This window comes from Pleurodeles waltl, chromosome 10 (assembly GCF_031143425.1).
Source record: "Pleurodeles waltl isolate 20211129_DDA chromosome 10, aPleWal1.hap1.20221129, whole genome shotgun sequence".
In the NCBI taxonomy this organism is placed as follows: domain Eukaryota; kingdom Metazoa; phylum Chordata; class Amphibia; order Caudata; family Salamandridae; genus Pleurodeles; species Pleurodeles waltl.
In genome coordinates, this window is record NC_090449.1 from 661,425,336 (window position 1) to 661,447,475 (window position 22,140).

At 46.2% G+C, this 22,140-nt stretch overlaps 1 protein-coding gene across 3 annotated transcripts in view; it reads left to right on the plus strand.

The window, feature by feature from the left end:
- The window catches only part of UBE3C (ubiquitin protein ligase E3C), an 885,810-nt gene that overhangs the window by 384,763 nt on the left and 478,907 nt on the right, over nt 1–22,140 (plus strand). For all 3 annotated transcript variants that reach the window (XM_069211153.1, XM_069211154.1, XM_069211155.1), the window contains exon 13: nt 15,655–15,741. In XM_069211153.1, coding sequence (XP_069067254.1) covers nt 15,655–15,741 — 87 coding nt within the window. The remainder of the gene's footprint in view (nt 1–15,654; nt 15,742–22,140) is intronic.

Sequence of the window (22,140 nt, forward strand, 5' to 3'; positions counted from 1 at the left end):
CATCCCTGACTTCTTCGCAGGCACTCCCTTTCATCACAGCTGGTCTGGATATAGTATGGTTCAGTGTCTTTCCTCTCCAATGGAGAGTCCAGCACTGCGGGCTATGATCCTGATGATTCAGCTTCTGTCCTAGATGTCTGTGATCATGACTCTGAGGTTGCTGAGATTGATGGCCTCCTACATCCTGCAAACTTTGCATGCAGATGATGCAACAGGATCTGCAGTGGATCCTGAAATTCCAATGGATTTAACGTCCTGACTTCTGTTGGATTTATCTGATAGAGACTTCTGGCAGCAGATGCCCTACCTAAGAATATCCCCAAGCCATCAAACTGGAATTGGAAGATTTTTGAGGAGTAGCCCTGCACGCCGGTAGGTAGCGTCATTCAGCTCCAGGTCGCACACGCTGGAAGTGACGTAGGGGATAACTACATAGGTGCCAGCTTGAAGCTTTGATGTCAGTTCTTTCCTTTCCATGCTGGATAGCACTGATCTGGATTGAGCTACCCCTCAGTTTTTTCAACTTTTTGTCAACTCTTTTTGAGATTTTTATCTCTTGTTGTGGGGATGTCACAGACCCTAACATGGTGTGTTTGTGGTGCCTAGAGCCGGGACTTGACTCCAAGGCTTGTGAGGATTGCTGCGCCGTGCACCCCAAGGCGCTGAGGGAGCCGTCTCTCAGGCTCCTCACCGCCTGAAATTGGTCAGCTCCATGACACTTGAGGGCCTGTTCACGTAGGAGGTCCAGGGACCATTCACAGAGCTCCTCCCAACATTCTTTTTTACACACAAAGTCTTCGGATAAGTTGTGTATGTCCCACAAGTTCAAGAAGTCGATGAAATCAAAACACTCTTCTACTTCCCTTAGTCTTTCAAAGTTATCCAACAAGACAAGGGAGTATCAGCATTTTAGGCCCATGCGTCGGTGCTTCCCTGATTTTCCCAGAGTTGGAGTGACCCCCACCCAACTCAGATAATTTTATGAGGCCATGTGCCTCATCTTTGGGCGGTCCGACCGCTTTGGAGTGCCTTTGGACCCCAAGGAGCGAGATCAAGAGCTTCCTTGGCACCCTCTCCGGTGACTATGGCGCTGATGCCTTCCCCATCTTTATTTCCGACACAGAGCCATATGGGTGACATCCGACTCCGTGTCTGGCGATGACTGAGGACATTCTTCCCAGAGCTGAGCCAGTGCCTTATTTGATGGTTAGGCCTCATGAGGGAGATGTTTTGGAGGGGTCTATGGATCTTTATGAAGATGGTCCAGTTGAGGAGGACAACTGGTATGAGGAACTGGGTGAGACCAATTGGGTAGGCACCTCACCTCACAGTGGCCTGGCTAAGGAAGGAACCTCATATGCAGTAGTGGCACATAGGGTGGCCGAGGTCCTGGACCTTAACATGCCCTCAGTGGTAGTCAAGACTAATGTCTTACTGGAGGTGCTTCAGCCGGGAGTCACCCCCAGAACCCTTACTCCCATCCAGTGAAACCCTTAAGGAAGTCCTACTTGGGACCTGGTCCAAGCCCTGCAGAAGGGCGTCTGTGAATAGGATGATTGCACGCGGCTGTCTCCCCATTCCTGATGATCCCAGTTTCCTCACCCAGCACCCCACTCTGGAGAGCTTCCTGGGCCAAGCCTCCTCATCCTGTATTCAACCTGGCACATTCTTCTAATCCAAGAGGCTGGACACCTTCGTTAAGAGAATGTTCTTTTTCACCAGCCTGACACTGCAGTCACTGAATATTGCAAGCCTTTTGGGGAGTTATTTCCATACAACATGGGATTCGGTTGCGCAGGTGCTGCATATGTCCCAGGGGAGGCCCGGGCCATACTTCCTCAGGCTATTGCCTATGGGAGAGATGCGGCTAAGTTCACCATCTGTTGTAGACTTGATATGTCTGACTTGCTGGGCAGATTTCATTGTCTGTGGCCTTGCAGCACCGCACCTATCTGAGAACATTTCTGAGGATTTCCAGACTTCCATCATGGACGTGCCCTTTCATGGCTCTCGCTTCTTTGGAGACGAGGCTGATTCAGCACTGGAGCGCTTGGAGGACAGCAGGGATAAGGCCAGCTTGTTGGGTGTGTCTGTGGCCCCTCGTCAACCCCATCTGCCTCCACTCCTTCCCTGGCCAAGGCAGGGGTCTCCAAGTGCACCTGTACCCTCCCGGCCAGCACAACCAGCATGCTTTTTGTGGCTAAAGGTGCAGGTCCCAAAGACCACGTAGGACAGGCGGCCAGTGGGCAAGTCAGTCCACCAACCTGCCCCACACCGCCACGCCACCCTCTAGCAGCCGCTGCCTCCAGGCCTTTTTAGTTTACTTTCAGACCATCATGGGCATCCAATGGGAGGCAGGATATGCCATCACGTACCCCATTGGCAGTCAGTAACATCAGACCATTGCGTACTCCAGATAGTCCAAAGGGGCTACTCCCTTCCCTTTATGACACCCTCGTCTCCGTTGCTACCCACTTACAGTTGGCTGACGAAGAACCATCTCCCCTTTTTCCGTCAAGAAATGGAGGCTATTTTGGCCAAGGGAGCCATAGAGAGGATGCTAGCATCAGAAGTAGGCCATGGTTGCTATTCCCACTACTTTCTGGTGCCCAAGAAGGACAGAGGACTTCTACCTGCCCTATATCCACACCTTCTCAACCTCATCTTATAAAAATAAGAAGTTCAACACGCTTACGCTCCCTCAAGGTGTGTCTGCTCTAGACACGGGTGACTGGATGGTAGTAGTGGATTTCCAGTATGAATATTTTCACTTCCTCATCCTGCCGGTTTACAGATGATATGTGGGATTCACTGTCTTCCATGACCACTTTCAGTTTCTTGTGCTACATTTTGGCCTTTCCAGCGCCCATCGGGTGTTCATCAAAGTGATGGCGGTGGTCATAGTTTATCTGCAGAGGTCAGGATTTCAGTCTTCCCTTATCTCGACGATCTGCTGTTGAAGGCGGGTACTCACCTTCAGACTATGACAAACCTCTTACACTCGCTGGGGTTCACTTTCAACATGCCAAAGCCACACCTGACTCCCTCTCTGACGCTCCATTTCATCGGACCTGTTCTGGACAAGGCACAGTTTTGGGTGTATCCCCCAGAGCAGTGAGTCCAGGATATTCAGTGTATGCATGTATGTATGTGTATGATGTGTGTGTGTATATATATATGTGTGTGTGTGTGTGTGTGTGTGTGTGTGTGTGTGTGTGTGTGTGTGTGTGTGTGTGTGTGTGTGTGTGTATATATATATATATATATATATATATATATATATATATATATATATATATATATATATATACTGCCTCTATCCTGGATTTCGGTGAGGCTGACTTTGAGGCTGTTAGCTCTCATGGCCTCATGCAGGTAACACATGCCCATTGGCATAGGTGGGCTCTAGAGTGGGAATTGCATCAGGGGAATCTCTCCGACATGGTCCAGATCTTGGAGGGACATTCAAAAGACCTGCCGAGGTTGGTAAAGAACTGCGATTGGGTCAGTGGCAAATCCCTCTCCCTTTCCCAACCATATCTAACAGTGGTGACTGATGCAATACTCCTGGACTGAGGCGGCCATTAGAAGAGGTGTAGACTAGAAAACTCTGGTATCCAGTGGAGTGTAATCTTCACATCAACCTGATGGCACATTGGGCGATTTGCTTGGCATTAAAAGCATTTCTTCCTTTAATCAAGGAAGGCTGGGGCGCAGGTGTTCATGGACAACACCACTGCCATGTGGTACTGCAACAAACAGGGCGAGGTGGGATCGTGGACCATTTGTCAAGAGGCCCTGCGTATCTGGGCAAGGCTGGAATGTCAGGGCATATCCCTGGTTGTTCAACACTTGGAGGGCTCTCTGGACATCAGGGCGGACAAACTCAGCCGAAGATGCCTAGGGGATCATGAATGGCGTTACTATACGCAGGTGGTGCAAGGTACCTTTCAGAAGTGGGGAGAGCCTTGGTTAGATCTGGTTGCCTCTGCCGAGAACATGCAATGTCAGCAGTAACGCCATATCTGGTAGAGACTGCGTCTAGCTACAGAGTCATTGCGGACCCTTCCATCCTTCTGCTCTGCTAACCAGTTCAGTTGTAAGGGTCACCCTTTTCAAGTCCCTAATCTTTTCCATACCTGTGGTCAGTTCTCATCGTGGATCCACACTCCTGACATGGAAAGACGAGACAATAACTGACGTCAGTGCTGAGGTGGTGCTTGTATAGGTACCGCAGACCTCACATCTGATGCAGGAAATTCCAGCGCAAAGCTGAATGATGACACCTACTGGCATGCATGGGTACTGTTCAAAAATCTTCTGAATCCAGTCTGACATCTAGGGATATTCAAAGATGAGGAATCTGTGGCTAGATAGAGTTTCTACGAGATAAGGTGTTACCAAAGGAATAAGTAACTCATTCATCTAGATTTCGAAGAAGACTAGAAAAGATTTGTAGTGGTGGCTATTGGACTGCTATTTGGTCAGTGGCTGGTCCTTCTCTTTACCTCATCCAAAGCTGACAGTTGTCATGTATGTATCACTGCTAGGTTGACGAGGCCATCTTGGAGAGTTGGAGATCACAGGATTCTGGCCTATGGTGGAGACTCAACCCGCATCAGCTTGCTGGAGTTTACAGCGATTTGAATGGTGCTGATGGCTTCCCTGGCGACCATCAAAGGGGAGCTGGTGCACAATTTATGGACAACATCACCACCATGTGGTGCTGCAATAAGCAAGGAAGTGTGGGATCCTGGACCCTGTTCCGGAGTCCTTCTGTCTCTGGAAGTGGCAGGACAGCTAAAGGACCTATCTAGTGGTGAACCACCTGGGGGGATCTTTAACTACAGAACAGACTAATTCATCTGCAGGCACCTAGCAGATTACGATTGGCAGTGGCATTCAAAGGTTGCACTAGCCAGCTTCCAGCAATGGGGAGGGAAAGATTTTTTCACCATCACACAGAACACACAATCTCAGCACTTGTGTGAGCTGAAGTTTCCAAAAGAGCTCTTGCTTGGAGATACCTTCTGTGTAGAGTAAAGAAAGGTCAGGACTTCTGTATGCCTTCCCTTCACTACCTCTCCTGCCCTGAATTCTGAAGAAGATCGGAAACAACCAGACTGAGTCATGCCAGTGACACCGGATTAGGCTACAAGACTGTGGTATTCAGAACTCCTGCACAGGTGTATCCATTCTCCGATTAGGTTGTTGCCTTGAGATGCCGCAGGTTAGGGTGTTGCACACTTTGCATTTCCATTCTAGGAGATTGAGCGATGACAGTTGGTATTACTTTGATATGCATCCTGACACATCAATGATGTTGGTGACATGTCTCTCCACAAAATCAGTGTACTCCAGCCGTTGGAATAAATGTATGGATTGGGGTGGCACCTGATAAATTGACCCCCTAGAAGGCTTGCAGGCTTATTCCACCACTGCCAAAGCCAGTAGCACTGCGTTAGATCAGGGAGTAGCTGTCATGAATATTTGTAAAGCCGCCACCTGGGCTTCGGTACATGCGCTTACTGAGCACTACTACCTCAACAGGTCTTTCTTGAGGGACATTTTCACTGCTTGTTACCGGAGGACTTTTTAGTCTGAGTCAATTCACAGTCCTTCCTGCTTGGAAGGCACAGCTTTGGTATCTATTAGAAGTATCCATCAGAAAAACAAGTTGCTTATCTTAAGTAATGATGTTTCGGGTGGATACTCTATCCACAGATTTCTCACTGACCCTCCCACCTCCCCATTATGTAAACTGGACTCTTTTCCATCTGAAAAGATCCAAATCTAGAGATCTGCAAATTGGTCTTGCCAAATTGCTAATGGGCTTTCGGTCTAAGGGCCCAAACAGCCTAAGAAAGCAAAAGACATCAGCACATGGGTTGTACGTATATGTGTCTCCACTCATCAAAATGTTGGTTCCAGTCTGACACCTGAGTATTAGTCATGTGTGAGGAAACCGAATGTAAATAATTTGTTCTTCAGATTCTTGGAAGGCAGTGAATATTCTCTCTCCTCCCAAACTTGGACAAGATATGAGGCCAACATTTAAACCCACCCTATTTCTATGAAGAAAAAAAGAGCTGGCCTGTTGACCTTGGCCTGGACACCTTCATTTCCCACTCTGTTTTTTGAGAAATACAAGGGCACAGCTATGAAAGTACACCACTAGGTAATGATAACCCTCCTAAATGACAGTGCACTCTACAAATGTGCATAACGTAACATAATTCACCCATGTGAATTTTTGTATTAATCTGTGCTGATTGCAGACATGGAGAGAGAGATACAACAATACCAAAATGGTTGCTGATTTGCAGCACTTTTAATAAAAGTTTTGCTCTTTGGTAATTATTTTTCTGGGGGGTACTCTATCTTCCTGTAGCTACCTCAACTGTAGAGCAACCTCCGGGGTCAGACTGAATCCAGAAACTTCACAGTAACAAGGTTGCCAGTGCAGTGCACTGGACTTGGGCGTGGCCAGAAAGCAGCCACACCAGCGCACCGTTGTCATTTCCCTTTTGTATGCTCCTTTAGCATGTATCCAGAGCTTTACTCACTGAGAAATTTGCATTACAATTTTTTTTAAAAGCAGTAACAAAAGGTTTCATCTTTACGAGCTATAGTTTAAACCTTACAGGGACTGCAAGGGACACATGTCCCTTAATGGAGCCAGCACAAGGTATGTCTGTGTTTTCTGGGGTCTGACCATTATTTCAAGGTCAGCTCTTCTAGCCTTAGCAGAAATCCCAAAGCCATAAATGAGCAGGAGGCAAAACTTTTCTCGTGGCCTGGGAGAAGAAACATTGATGCCAGAAACATCTTTGACACACTTCCTGCTCCCCATCTTCATCCTCCGGTAAGAAGAAGAAACACAGGAGGAAGGAGCTAAAGCGGTCTCGAGGTACATACCCTCATTTCCCTTTGTCTCTCACAGGATAACCATCCTCTGAACCGGCGCTTGTCCTCATGTATCCAATGGATCCTCTGCGCTACCCTGCTCAACCTGTGGGCCCAGCTCCAGACAGACCTCCATTATCGGACCCTATGGATTCATCCTTTGACCTTCCAGAGCCGTCCTTTCCTGCGTACCCAACTCCAGGATCGGATCCAGGGGTATTCCTGAATGCTACATATGCTATCTTTGCAAAGGCTTTGACGCGATCCAGCACCCCTTGGGGTCCATTGGTACCACTAGGGCTGCCACACTTCTTGCCCTTTTAACCGATGCCCATGGGCGCTGCATAGCCCCTGGCAGCACCTTGGTTTGATCCGGCACTGCGTTTTGCGACACCAAAGTTGATGCAATAGACTGCACCACTACCGCCTCCACCACCGGCTCCAGCGCCGACAACTGACATCGAGCCCCAGATGCATTCCCTCTTTAGGCATGTTCAGTAACCAAGAATTTGAATAAAGCCCAATCAGGCAAAAATGAAAATTCATGGTAATAACTGAATCACGGCCTGCGTACAGGCAGCAACACTAACAGAGATTCCAACTATGGTCCCCAAGGAGAACTGAATTGTGTAATTTATTAATCTTGATTGCTATGAATTTTTATTTTTGCCTGATTGGGCCTAATTCATTACTGAATGTGCCTAAAGAAGAATATAATTAATACTGGTCACTTGGGCCTATTGGTCTTCCAGTCTTAGGGGGATACATACGCTACAAGTGATTCAGTCATAATTTGCAAGGAGGATTCCCTTGCAATGCCTTAATCTGGTGTTCAGTGGTCATCAATATTTATGTTCTTTCTGCTGATGGATGACTCTGGGTAAGAAGCATTGGATACGATAGGTTCCATCCTGTTCTGACCATTTAAACGATTTCAAAACCCCTCTGCCATTGTTTTTGTTTAAGTCCACACTGTATATTGTGTGTATGTGATTGCTTAGTGTAATATGTTGAGCACAAATTGTTTGTATATTGTACTGGGATATACTTTCTGACAACTAATTATTAAAAAAAAACATATATATGTCCAAATATATATATATATATATATATATATATACAGGGAGTGCAGAATTATTAGGCAAATTAGTATTTTGACCACATCATCCTCTTTATGCATGTTGTCTTACTCCAAGCTGTATAGGCTCGAAAGCCTACTACCAATTAAGCATATTAGGTGATGTGCATCTCTGTAATGAGAAGGGGTGTGGTCTAATGACATCAACACCCTATATCAGGTGTGCATAATTATTAGGCAACTTCCTTTCCTTTGGCAAAATGGGTCAAAAGAAGGACTTGACAGGCTCAGAAAAGTCAAAAATAGTGAGATATCTTGCAGAGGGATGCAGCACTCTTAAAATTGCAAAGCTTCTGAAGCGTGATCATCGAACAATCAAGCGTTTCATTCAAAATAGTCAACAGGGTCGCAAGAAGTGTGTGATAAAACCAAGACGCAAAAAATCTGCCCATGAACTGAGAAAAGTCAAGCGTGCAGCTGGCACGATGCCACTTGCCACCAGTTTGGCCATATTTCAGAGCTGCAACATCACTGGAGTGCCCAAAAGCACAAGGTGTGCAATACTCAGAGACATGGCCAAGGTAAGAAAGGCTGAAAGACGACCACCACTGAACAAGACACACAAGCTGAAACGTCAAGACTGGGCCAAGAAATATCTCAAGACTGATTTTTCTAAGGTTTTATGGACTGATGAAATGAGAGTGAGTCTTGATGGGCCAGATGGATGGGCCCGTGGCTGGATTGGTAAAGGGCAGAGAGCTCCAGTCCGACTCAGACGCCAGCAAGGTGGAGGTGGAGTACTGGTTTGGGCTGGTATCATCAAAGATGAGCTTGTGGGGCCTTTTCGGGTTGAGGATGGAGTCAAGCTCAACTCCCAGTCCTACTGCCAGTTCCTGGAAGACACCTTCTTCAAGCAGTGGTACAGGAAGAAGTCTGCATCCTTCAAGAAAAACATGGTTTTCATGCAGGACAATGCTCCATCACACGCGTCCAAGTACTCCACAGCGTGGCTGGCAAGAAAGGGTATAAAAGAAGGAAATCTAATGACATGGCCTCCTTGTTCACCTGATCTGAACCCCATTGAGAACCTGTGGTCCATCATCAAATGTGAGATTTACAAGGAGGGAAAACAGTACACCTCTCTGAACAGTGTCTGGGAGGCTGTGGTTGCTGCTGCACGCAATGTTGATGGTGAACAGATCAAAACAATGACAGAATCCATGGATGGCAGGCTTTTGAGTGTCCTTGCAAAGAAAGGTGGCTATATTGGTCACTGATTTGTTTTTGTTTTGTTTTTGAATGTCAGAAATGTATATTTGTGAATGTTGAGATGTTATATTGGTTTCACTGGTAATAATAAATAATTGAAATGGGTATATATATTTTTTTGTTAAGTTGCCTAATAATTATGCACAGTAATAGTCACCTGCACACACAGATATCCCCCTAACATAGCTAAAACTAAAAACTACTTCCAAAAATATTCAGCTTTGATATTAATGAGTTTTTTCGGTTCATTGAGAACATGGTTGTTGTTCAATAATAAAATTAATCCTCAAAAATACAACTTGCCTAATAATTCTGCACTCCCTGTATATATATATATATATGTTAAATTCTTTGTGTGGGCATTGTTTTTCTGTTGTATAATTGTGGGGTGAACCACTTCAAGAATCCCTTTATTTTCACGGTCTGTCTTCAACCTATGGCTTGAACACCTCACAGAGACTAGCTATTGACTACCCCATGGGTAAGGTCATGAAAAAAAAAGTGGCAGAGGTGTTGGACTTGCAGTGGCTAACCACTGACACGAATAAGCACATTTTTACTGAAGTTCCTTTACCATCTTCCACCATATCTGAACCCCTTCTCCCCTTCAATGAGGCCTTGCTGTAACATATCATACCCGCATTGAGGAAACTTTCATCGCCCCCAGCAGTCAGCTGTATGGTGGCCAGATGTTACCATTCAGTTACCGTTGATTCGGATTTCTTTTCCATTCACCATTCGCCAGAGAGCCTTGCCGTTCAGTCCTGTCAGGAGGTGCCATCCCTACAACCTCCTCCGAACTGGAAGTCAAAATCCCTTTCTTCCACCCATGCACCACAAGGAATCCATTCCTAGTTTGCTATCCAATCCCACAAGGAACCTGTGGGAGGGCCGGCATCCCATGTTTTTATGGCCTGGAAGGCCATTACTTTAGACCAGTGGTTTCTTTAAATCATGGAAAAGGGCTACACCCTCCCCCCTTTTCAGATTCTGTGCTCCATTTCCCTCACCCCCTTTCCTCTGTGTCTCCTGACCATTTGGCCATTCTATAACAGGAGGCAGCTCTCTTCTTCAAAGGAGCAGTGCTAGACATGTAATGGGGCCAAGGTTGTTACACGCGATACTTCCCAGTGCTCAAGAAAGATGGCGGTTTGCATCTGATCCTGGATTTCAGCACCCTCAAATTCTTCCTCAAAAAAAAAAAAAGTTCAAGAAGCTTACCCTTGCTTAAGAACCGCTGGTGTCACAGATTGGAGAACGGATGATGTCCCTGCCCTTGACGCGCAGGATGCGTACTTCCATAACACTATCTTGCCGTCTCATTAGAAGTACTTGTGATTTGTGGTGGATTCTAAGCTCTACACGACTGCGATGCGGTATGTGAACAAGCAAGGGGTAGTAGGGTCTCACCACCTTTGCCTGGAAGCATTGGCACTGTGGTCTTGGGCACATTGCCAAGGGATATGACTTGAGACCAATAACCTAGCAGGGTCTTTAAATGTCAATGCTGAAAGCTTAAGCTGGCGTTTATCTTGTTGATCATGAGTGGCATCTTCTACAGGAGATAGTCCAAGACGTCTTTGCACAGTGAGGCTGTCCTCAGGTGAACTTGTTCGCCTCCTTAAAAATGCTTAGTGTTAGCAGTTCTGCTCCTTCCTGTATCTGTTGAGGGGTGCCTTGGGGGATGCGTTTTCATTGAGGTGGAGCTTTCAGCTGCATTACACAGTTCCCTCCATAAGCTTGATTCCTCAAGTTCTCAGGAAGATTCTCCAAGTCCAGACCCAAATCATTATGTTGCCCCGGATTGGTCAAGAAAGGTGTAGTATGTAGACATTCTGCCCTTGTCCACGTCTCCCGCTTTACTTCCCTCTTAGGCTGTACCTTCTGTCTCAGTTAGGAAGTTTGGTTCTGCACTCTGGTCTCTGAGACATGCCTGCTTGGAGATTAAGCGGGGATAACTGAGCTCTTTTCAGCTGGTACCGTAGTTGGCAGATCTTCTCTGTATGTCGCCCCTCCACCTAGTCTGCTTATTCCTGCAGATGGAGCAACTTTGTTGCTTGTTGTGCGGCCAATGGTGTGGATTTCCTGCAGGCCAAGCTAACACAGATGCTGCAGTTGAGTTTACCTTTGCTCAGGAGGCGTTGTACAATTATTTAGCTGCCTTGTCTGCTTTCCCCTGTCTGCAGGATCATCCATCCCTGTTTATGTCCCCCGGTTCATGTGTTTTCTTAAAGGCCTGACCAAACCTTTTCACCTTTACTTCTTTTGTACTTCCTCAATGGGCCTTAAATTTGGCTCTCAATTTGTTGATGGGGACTCTGTTTGAGCCCCTTTACAGGAGCAGTCTTCACATGTTGACTCTGAAAACTGTTTTTGTCACAATACCTTTTGCCAGGAGCATCAGTGAATTGCAAACCTTTAGCTGTCTCCTTCTTTCACCACCTTCTTCCCAGATAATTGGTGTTGCGAATAAAGGCAGCTTTCCTTCCCTAGGCAGTCACTCCTTTTCACCTTGCTCAGTCAATCACTCTGTCGACATTTTACCCTCTTCCCTGACTACCCATGCCTCCTATTGAAAGAGGAATAATGGTTTCATCAGTTGGATCCTAGGTGGAGCAAAATTATTATCTGGGCCGTGTCAAGGACCACCGGTTTGGCAATGAGCTCTTTATTGGCTATTGCAGTTCAAAAAAGGGAAATGCTGTTCAGAAGAGGACCCTACCTCTCTAGCCCAGATCCTCTGCATCAAAACCTGCTAGGCTTTTCCCAAGAACGAGCCTCCTGAAGAAATCCTAGCCCATTCCACCAGGGTTGAACACACCACTTCTGCGCTCGTTGGGGGAGCTGCACATTTGCTGAAATCTGTAGGGCAACAATGTGGGCTTCCTTGCACACCTTTCTTAAACATTATTACCTTGATGTGGAGGTGTGCAGGGATGCACACTTTGCTAGATCTGTCTTACAGGATTTCCTCGTTCAGATCATCCATCAACCCTCTTCGTCAGATATTGCTGTGGAATATGTCCTACAGGTGAGAAATCTACAGGTAGAAGTATCCATCAGAAGATAAATTACTTATCTGCGCCAGCTTGCGGGGCACCTGTGCTGGACAGTTGTCAGATTGGTATATGTGCATTAATACATATATTCACAAAGCACTACTTCCTCAACATTCAGGTCTGTGGAAAAGGTCAGTGTGCCTTCAGTCTTCAAGGACTTTCAGGTTTGAGCCAATTCACAGACCCACCACATGGAAAGGTACTCCTATGGTATCTATTCACAAGATAAGGAATCTGCGGTTAGAAGTTTCCATGAGAAGAATAATTTTTTTTTTACCTTCGGTATCAATCTTTCTGGTGAATACTCTTCCTACGTGCAGATTCCTCACTGACCCACCCGCCTCTCTGTTTGATTGATGAATCATGGGGAAAGTTAATAAAAAAACCCTTCTTAAATATTTTTTGGTGCTGTATTCCTTCATCAGTTTCACTCTGGCCTCTTGTCTCACAGGCTTAGAAAAAAATTGAGGGAAACTGGTGTTGTTGCACTGGGGCGGGATCTCTATATTCTCTGTAGTGTTGCCTGACGTCACTGCCGGTGGCAACTGAGTCAGTCGCCAGTGCTTAATTTGTGCTTGTTGTTTCTTGTGCTGAGCACCTGCACTTATTTTTGAGGGCCGGGGTTTATTCTAATGCCTCGAGCATTTGCTGCGAACAAAAGACACATATAGGAAAGACGGATGAAGGGAAAAACGAAAAAGTGTCACAAAGGGAGAAAGTAAAACGTTTCAAGAGTGAGCTGAAGGGGCAGCGAGTGGCTTTATATGGATTGAAGAGGCCCGAGATGGCTTCAGGATTACGCCGCATTAGTATTCCATGTTCACACATTTAATTACAGCAGCCGCTTGTTTAAGAGGAGGTCTTTGGGCACCGGCACCTTTGTATTTACAAATTAAGCACGGTCCTTCGCCCTCTGTTGGTGACCTCATTGCTTTGATGTTTCACTATCCAGTCTGACACCTGGTGTTTTTCTACAGGTGTGGAGTCTGCAGGTAAATAGCAAAATCACCAGAAAGATTGTTCCTGCAGGTAAGTAACTTTTCTTAGTGCACTTACAGTGTTCACAAACACTTGGGGATTAAAAAAAGGTAACAAATTTGGATGCCGTCATAGGCTTACATATCCCATGACACAAACACCTACATATAATCAAACACTAAATAGCACACACCATCAGACGCTCACGCATTGTCAGACACACCATCACACGCTGATGCATCTACGATCAGAGTCCGATTCACCTATAAGATAACTACATCCATTCCATCAGAAACAGACACAATTACAGACCATGAGACACTCACAGCCATCTGACCCTCATAGACACAACCACCATTTGACTCTCACACATCTGACTTACGCTCATACATACAATCAGAAGTCCTACACCCATCTTCAGACACATATCCGTCACCCACAATCAGACACGGATCTGTTAATCATCATTTGTGCCCACACCTACTATCAGGTGCCCAAGTGGCCTATCAGGCAACCGCAAATACATACATCCATACTTATATACACACACAGTCGCACACACACACACATGCACAGACAGACACGCACACACACACAGAGACACACTCATTATCAGATACTCTGACACCCACGAGTGCCATCAAACAACTGTGTACACCATCACAACTCTATACTTTCATGCTTATCATCAGAAACTACCACCCATAATCTGTCTCCCAAGTATGCAACCAACCATGTACCCAATGTGACAGCAGACTCACAGATACACAAGTACACGTTTAGAAATCCATAGAGGCCATGAGACACCAGTGTACACAGTCAGGCACATATGCACGTCATCAGACATTGATTTTGAGGCACATACATATATAAATATATACGCACAGTCATGCCCAAGGTGAAACACCCAAGCACATGCTCAGATTCCTAAAACACCGACATGTACCCTGGCTCAAAATACACACTTCCTCAGACCCTGAGCTCACTTTCAGATACAAAGGTACACCTTCATATACCCATGAATGTGATTTGACCCACACAAACTCAACCGGTTGCACAGCAGACACCCAGTTAAACACATTCCGCGAATAATGAACTGAAGTAGTTGTCGACTCCCCTTATTCTTCTTGGCCTGCACCATATTTCTGCTTGTAGAGGCATAGGCAAATGACAAGTGTTCCGGCTATTGTTCAATGGTCAGGCTGTTAATAGTAATTGGGGAATTTCAACTTAAAAAAGAGGATGAAAAAATGAAGTGATATACATCAGAAATGACATCTCTTTTTAAACACATGGACATCCACATGTGCCAGGAGAACATTCTTTGAAAGAAATACATAATATACAATAACACAAATTATACTTTGTCCTCCTAAATGTGCTTAAACAATAGATGTCATTTATTATATTGTACATTATGTAATATGGTATTCAATTTGTGAAAACATTTTTAATGTTGGAAAATGTACATAGTTGGAATGTAGTTGGGGTTCAAGTTGTTAAGTCAGTTGTGTAAACTAAGGTTAAAGTAGTAAGTTGGGAATTTCAGATCTTTCAAGGTTTTGTACTGCAACAAAAAATACAGACCCATTTCCGTTATTTCCCATCTAACTTCAGTTGTGTCAGCAAGATAGATTATAGGTTACTGGTTTATAGACTTAAAGCAAAATATGATGGATAGTGCGCTTACATTTCCCAGTGCCATGCATAAGTATCTCACCCAGTTCATTTTTTTCTTTATTTTGTTTTTATTTCTACTATTTATGCCATTGTAAATGAAGAACTGCAAGAACTGTGATGTAAAGAAATAACCCTGCCAGGGTGAGCTACTTATTCATAGATTATGGAGAGCTTAGGTTGGACACGATAGGCAATATCATTAGGGCAGATTTACATTTGCACATCCACCATGTTAGTTTGCTATGTTATGTCTACACAGGTGTCTTTGTTGACCACTCATCAATTGAGTGATACAGGGAAAATATAAGTTGGTTGCTTTGAACTTGTATGCAGCATCACTTTATTTGATTTTAAACTCCTAGCTTGCAGAGTTACAGCTTCTTCTGTGATACCATGGTGACAGGCTTCTAATATGTGATACGTGGTGTTCTCAGATTTTGTACTTAGTGACGTTCACACCAGGCCATTGCATTGTGTCATGACAGAAATCACATTTATAGTGACCAATGTTTAGGTTGAGCCTACCAGACTGCACAATTGGCTGGCTGACTATAAAATAACTTGTCTTCTTAACTTACAGAGGGCTAGAGTCCCAGTCATTTTTTACTATTGATTTGCTTTATTGTCACTCTCTTTAGCTTGCTTCTTATTCAGATGTGTGAATGTATGCATTTTGTCTTTCAGGCTTCTCTACAGTTTAGCCTTCAACGCCAGGTTCCTGAAACACCTTTGGTATTTAATATCTTCAATGACCACGAGAATGATTACAGGGTATGAGTGTTTGTATTTTAAATATATATAGGGGATGATGGGTTCTTATTTCAAATAAATTATGCTTGTCTTTTACAGCAGTTAAAACTTGTTATAGCAATATTAAAACATTAGAATATTGTACGTAGCATCTGATACAGACTTCTAGTTGCAGAATCCTTACCTTAGAATTTGTCCCAGGAATAAGACTGGATCTGGATATTTTTCTTTGAGCAGTACCCTTGCGCGCCGTCAGGTGGTGTTGGTCGAGTCCCCATCCGTTTTTGGCGTTTGGTCGCCATGATGGTGTCGGGGTCAAATATATGGGTTCCACCTCGGCGTAGTGACATCAGTTCTTTTCTTTCTGCGCCACGCGCTGATCTGAAGAAGAGCTGCCTGATAATTGTTTGACTGAATTCTACCCTTTTGTTGAGTTTTTGTGGTAACCCTTGCGTCTAGGATGTCCCCGAATACCGGATTCAAGCCTTGCAAGACCTGTCACCTTATGATGTCGGTGACTGATTCGCATTGTGTCTGTTTGTGGTGTCTGGAGCGCGACCATGACCCGAAGTCGTGCTCCGAGTGATGGGCCATGCACCCGAAGGCTTTGAGGGAGCAGTCCCTAAAGCTATTGGCGGCCTAATGCTTGACTTTGCATCATTCACGGTCTCCCTCGAGAGGAAGGTCTCAAGACCATTCGCGGAGTCACCACCACTTGTGGTCATTGAAATCTTCGGGCAATTCGGGTAAGAAATAGAAGCAGTTGAAGAAGGCCAGACATTCTTCAACTTAACCACATCACTTGGCTGATGTAATGCAGGAGGAATGTCAACGCTCCAGGCCTCTGTCCGTTGAGTCTACTTCTGGGACCGCTATGCACCTCCCCATGTTTCTGGGAGCTGGGGCAACCCCTGCCCAGCTCAAGGAGTTTTATGAGGCCAAGTGCCCCATATTTGGGCAATCCGACCCCTTTGCGATGCCTTTGGGGCCCAGGGGATTGGATGGGGGCCCTTAGGGTTCCACGCCAGCGGCTTTGGTCTCTGCCACATGGATCCCTCCGGATCTGCTACAGGATTCGTGCCAATGCCAGTCATACCATCGTGACCTTCTCCAGCGCGGCTAGGTCTTCAGTGCTCCCAACGTCGCTTGCGCCCACGATCGACATCGAGCAAATCCTTATCCCTGACGACCTGGAGCTGGGATGGCATCGGCCGATGGGGCCTTCTCACCCCAGGTTGGATTCGGACCCTTATTACACTGGGTACAAATATGAGGAAGGACTGGAGGGGACGCTGGACCCTTTGGAAACCAGCTAGATAACCTCGATTTGGACTGGGCACAGGAATTGGGCGAGGCCAATGGTCTGGATACTTCTCCAGATGCTGGAGTGCTGTCTCCTCTTACCGTGGCTACGGTGGAGGGAGCCTATTACTCTGTGGTGGTCAGTAGGGCAGCTGAGGTCCTTGGCCTAGAGCTGCCCACTGTAGCGGTCAGGACAAATCTTCTGACTGAGGTGCTTCACCTGGGGCTTCCACCTCTGAGCCCCTCCTCCCCTTCAACAAAGCCCTCACTGATGTCCTTCTGGGTACTTGGTCCAGAGCCAGCACATGGGCTCCTGTGTACAGGACAGTTGCTTGCCGCCGTCGACCTGCTCCGAACGAACCTAAATCCCTGTCCCAACACCCCACGCCTGAGAGCCTTGTCATCCAGGCATCCGCATCATCCAAGGCATTCCCTTCCCCACCCTTGGATAGGGAATCAAAGAGACTAGACCAACTTGGGAAGAAGATGTTTTATTCTTCCAGTCTGGCATTGCAGTCGGTGAACACTGCTTGTCTTTTGGGCCGCTATACCTACTCTTTGTGGAATACGGTTACACAAGTTCTGCAGTAGATCCCAGAGGAAGCCCAGGCTATCGTCTCTCAAGCCTTGCTGATGAGAGAGATGCGGCTAAGTTCACCATTCGATGGGGACTAGACATTCGATGTGGACTGGACACAACCGACTCTTTAGGTAGATTGGTTGTGTCGATGGTGGCCTTGAGTCGCTACGCCTGGTTGAGGACATCTGTTTATTCAGGGCATGTCCAACAGACCATCATGGACATGCCCTTTAATGGCACCCGTCTCTTTAGAGACCAGGCGGACTTGGCGCTTGAGAGCATTAAGGAGTCCCAGGCTACGGCTCGGTCCCTTGGCCTTTCGGTTGCCCCTCACCCCCCAACAGTCTGCCTTTTATGGCCACGGAAGGGGCTCCCTGTCGCATCCCTTTTCCAGCCACCGTACCAACCACGCTGCTCAGCCCCTGCGTAGCTGGGGACGTGGAATCCAACGGGCTCGTAGGACAGGGACCCAGAGGTCTGGCCAGTCCACCCCCACCCCTGCTGTATCCTCCAAACCTTCCTAGTTCGTATTCCCCTCATATACCTGTTGGTGGCAGGATTCGCCGTTACCTACCCCACTGCGAGACCGTCACAATGGACAGGTGGGTTTTGCAGGTCGTCTGAAGGGGCTACTCCCTCCCCTTCGAGAACACCCCACCGGCCATGGCTCCATCATATGGCCCCTTACCGGAGGATCATCTGGCACTTCTTCGCTGGGAAGTGACAGCTCTCTTGTCCATAGAGATGGTCCCTGCGCCAGAGGTAGGTTGTGCTGGTTATTCCTGCTACTTTCTGGTGCCCAAAATGGACATGGGCCTACGTCCTATCGTAGACCATCAGGCCCTCAATCTCTTCCTCAAGAAGTAGTTCAAAATGCTTACTCTGGCTCAGGTCTTGTCTGCCTTGGTGTAATGATATTTGTGTTTTGACCAATGACTCCACGTTGCACTTGCAGCATAACTTCACATTAGTGACCCAGCTTCATTTTGCCTGTTGACTTAATTTTAGCATTAGCCACCGCCACGTTAAAAGCTGCAAGTATTTTTTCACATTATACCATGTGCTCATGTTCTTATTCTGCATGTTTGCGTGTTCTTTCCCACCAAGAGCTTAGGCTGATAAGAATGTACTAGGATGTCAGGAAATGGTTTTGTTTTGATAGAGGGCACCTTGGGATTTTTGCCAATTCCCAACATGTTATTTTCAAAGCTGACCTAAAGTAACCAACATTTTCTGAATAATAAACTTATGCAGTGGGGAGGGAGTTTCCAGAATTCTCCTCTCTTGTTTGTTCAAAGTATAAGAGGCCACGACCAGATAGACCGGGGAGTGACTCAGATCTTGGACATGCTCAGGACGCTGAGGTATGTCACCCTTCCAGTGAGGATAATTGATCTCTCTCTCTCCACAATTGATTCTGAGATCTGGCGGTCTGATGCTGATTAGGAGGGAGATGAAGCAGTTTTTCCCTTGCCTCATAGTGATGCATTTTTTTAATTCATTATTTGCTTTGCACTGTGATATAGGTACATACATTTGCTGTGTATATTGCAGTGGAGAATCATTTGTAAATGTTTTCATTTCTTTGCTGTGACTATTTTTAAACGTGTACTTTCAGCATGCTAATCTCCTTTATGAACCTTGCAAAGTGAATTAATAAATGTCTTCTTTAGACAAAGAAGCGCATTCCATAGACTTTTTATCAGTGCATGAGTGTTTCAGCTAGGTCATTAGTGGAGCAAAACACTTGGATCCAGGAGACAGGATGACTAGCGTTGGACTTCCAGGACTCTTACTTCCATATTCCAGTCCTGCCTGCTCACAGACGCTACCTATGATTCGTGGTATGTCATAAGCATTTTCAATTTACTGTGCTCCCTTTCGATCTTACCAGTGCCCTTCCGGTGTTTATGAAAGTGATGGCAGTGGTTGCAGCTCATCTGCGCAGGTTAGGGGTTTCAGTCTTCCCCCTACCTCGACAACTAGCTGAGGGGAGTGTGAAAGATCTGCAGTGGTCGCTTTCGAATCAGGATTGGGTCAACAGCAGATCCCTCTCCCTTCCCCATCCAGATGTGACAGTAGTGACAGATGCGTCACTCTTGGGATAAGCCAGCTACATGGGAGAGGCAGAGATCAGAAGCCAGATTCCTTCCCTATCTCAAAGGGAAAGTGGTGCAGGTGTTCACAGACAAACACTACCTCCATGCGGTACTGCAACAAACAGGGCAGAGTAGGGTCCTGGACCCTTTGTCAAGAGGCTCTGCGCCCCTGGACATTGCTGGCACATCAGGGCATATCCATGGTGGTTCAACATCTGGCGGGCACTCTGAACCCCAGAGCAGACAAACTCAGCCATCGATGCATAGTCGATCACGAAAGGTGTCTCCATCTGGTGATGGCGCAAGGTCTCTTTCACAAATCAGGAGAGCCTTGGTTAGATCTGTTCGCCTCTGAAGAGAATGTGCAATTTTAGCTGTTTTGTGCGTAGGAGTTTCCAAGGCGGCACTCGCTCGGCGACGCTTTTTGTCTTCAGTGGACTTCAGTTCTCCTTTATGGCTTCCCACCAGTACCACTTCTGTCCAGAGTTCTGAAGAAGATCAAGAATGACCAGGCCCAAGTAATCCTTGTGGCTCCGGACCGGGCACGGAGAGTGTGGTATATAGAGCTATTGAGCATGGCTACCAATCCTCCATTCAGACTGCACCTTCGGGAGGATCTTCTGTCGCAACAGGGGAGGGTTCTCCATCTGTCCAATCTTCGCTTCCATACATGGAGATTGAGCTGCAGGAGTTGATGGGTTTTTCCCCCCGAAGTCTGCGAGGTTATCTTGGCAGCCAGGCGTCCCTCCATCAAAATGTTATACCCCTGCCATTGGCATAAATGTGTGGCATGGTGTACAAACAAGTTTCTTAATCCCCTCTCTGCTCCTCTGTCTGAGGTTCTTCTGTTCAACCTATCTTTAGCCCAGCAGGGTTCTGCATTGAGCACTCTTAAAGGTTACTTGTCGGCTATCTCAGCCCTCCTAAGGTAGACCAGACCAGTCTTGTCTTTTTAAATCTCCTCTTGTTGGTAGATTCCTAAAGGGTCTTACCCATTTGTTACCTCTAACTCCATTTATCATGCCTCAGTGGGACCTTCATCTTGTTCTTACTTTTCTGATGTGTGCTCACTTTGAGCCATTACATTACAAACTGTCCTTTGTGGGTCCTAACTCTTAAAACTGCATTTCTTGTTGCCATCAGCTCTGCTTGCGGGATGAAAGAGCTTCAGGCCCATTCTTGTCTGTTTTCCCTGACAAGGTGGTGCTCTGTATGAGGTCCTCCTTCCTTTCCGAAAGTGATCACACCCTTTAATGTAGGCCAATCCTTTTCGTTGCCTACTTTTTACGTACCCCCACATCCTACTCATGATTAGGAGAGACTCCACCGTCTGGATCCAAAAAGAGCATTGGCGTTCTACCTCAATCGTACCAAAGATTTCCAGGTGGGCGATCAACTCTTTTTTGGATATGTGGATGTTAAGTAAGGGAAGGTGGTGCAGAAGCGTACCATCTCACAATGGTTGATTCTTTGCATCAAAATGTGCTATGCTTTGACTAAAAAGCAACCTCCTGAGGGCTTGCGCGTTCACTCCACCAGAGCAACTGCTGCTTCCACAGCATTAGCACGCAGAGTTCCTGTCCTGGATATCTGTCAGGCAGCAACGTGGGAATCTCTGCATATGTTTACAAAGCATTACTGCCTGGACAGTCAGGACCGCAGAGGCGGCTACTTTGGCCGTTCGGTCCTGCAGGACTTTTTAGTATGATCTTGGTTCATAGCCCACCCCCAAGAATGGTATTGCTTGGTTATCTATTCTAAGGTAAGGAGTCTGCAACTAGAAGTCTCTATCAGATGAACAAGTTACCTTCGGTAATGATTTATCTGGTAGAGACATATTCTAGTTGCAGATTCCTTACCGAACCACCCATCCTCCCACACTTGCAAACTTATTTCTTTCTAAGGACCGGGATTACCCTTTCAGGGCTTTAGTTTTGGTGTACCATTTCTCAGTGTTCTTCATGGATCCATGCTTTGGCGTGGAAAGTCGTGAAAAGAAACTGACGTCACTACGCTGAGGTGGCATCTATATGCGACTGCAACATTATCACAGTGACTATGATGCCAACGACGGACGCTGAGTCGACCGACGCCACCTGAAGGCACTCAAGAGTACTGCTCGAAGAAAAATCACTGGATCCAGGCTGATGCCTGGGGAAAATTCTAAGTTTAGAAATCTGCAACTAGAATATGTCTCTACCAGATAAATCGTTACCAAAGGTAAGTAACTTGTTCATCTGTAAGTGTGGCACGTGGCTTGATAGTTCTTTTAGATCTTGTTCCTTAAAGAGGATGTAAAAAAATATAATTTGTAGCACAATACAAAATTACCATTGTAAGTAATCTCTTTGAAGAAAAGTGGATGTGTAATTGAAAACAACATAACTAGCATGATGAACTGATAAAACGTGCTTACGCATACTTACTACGTCGGGAGGC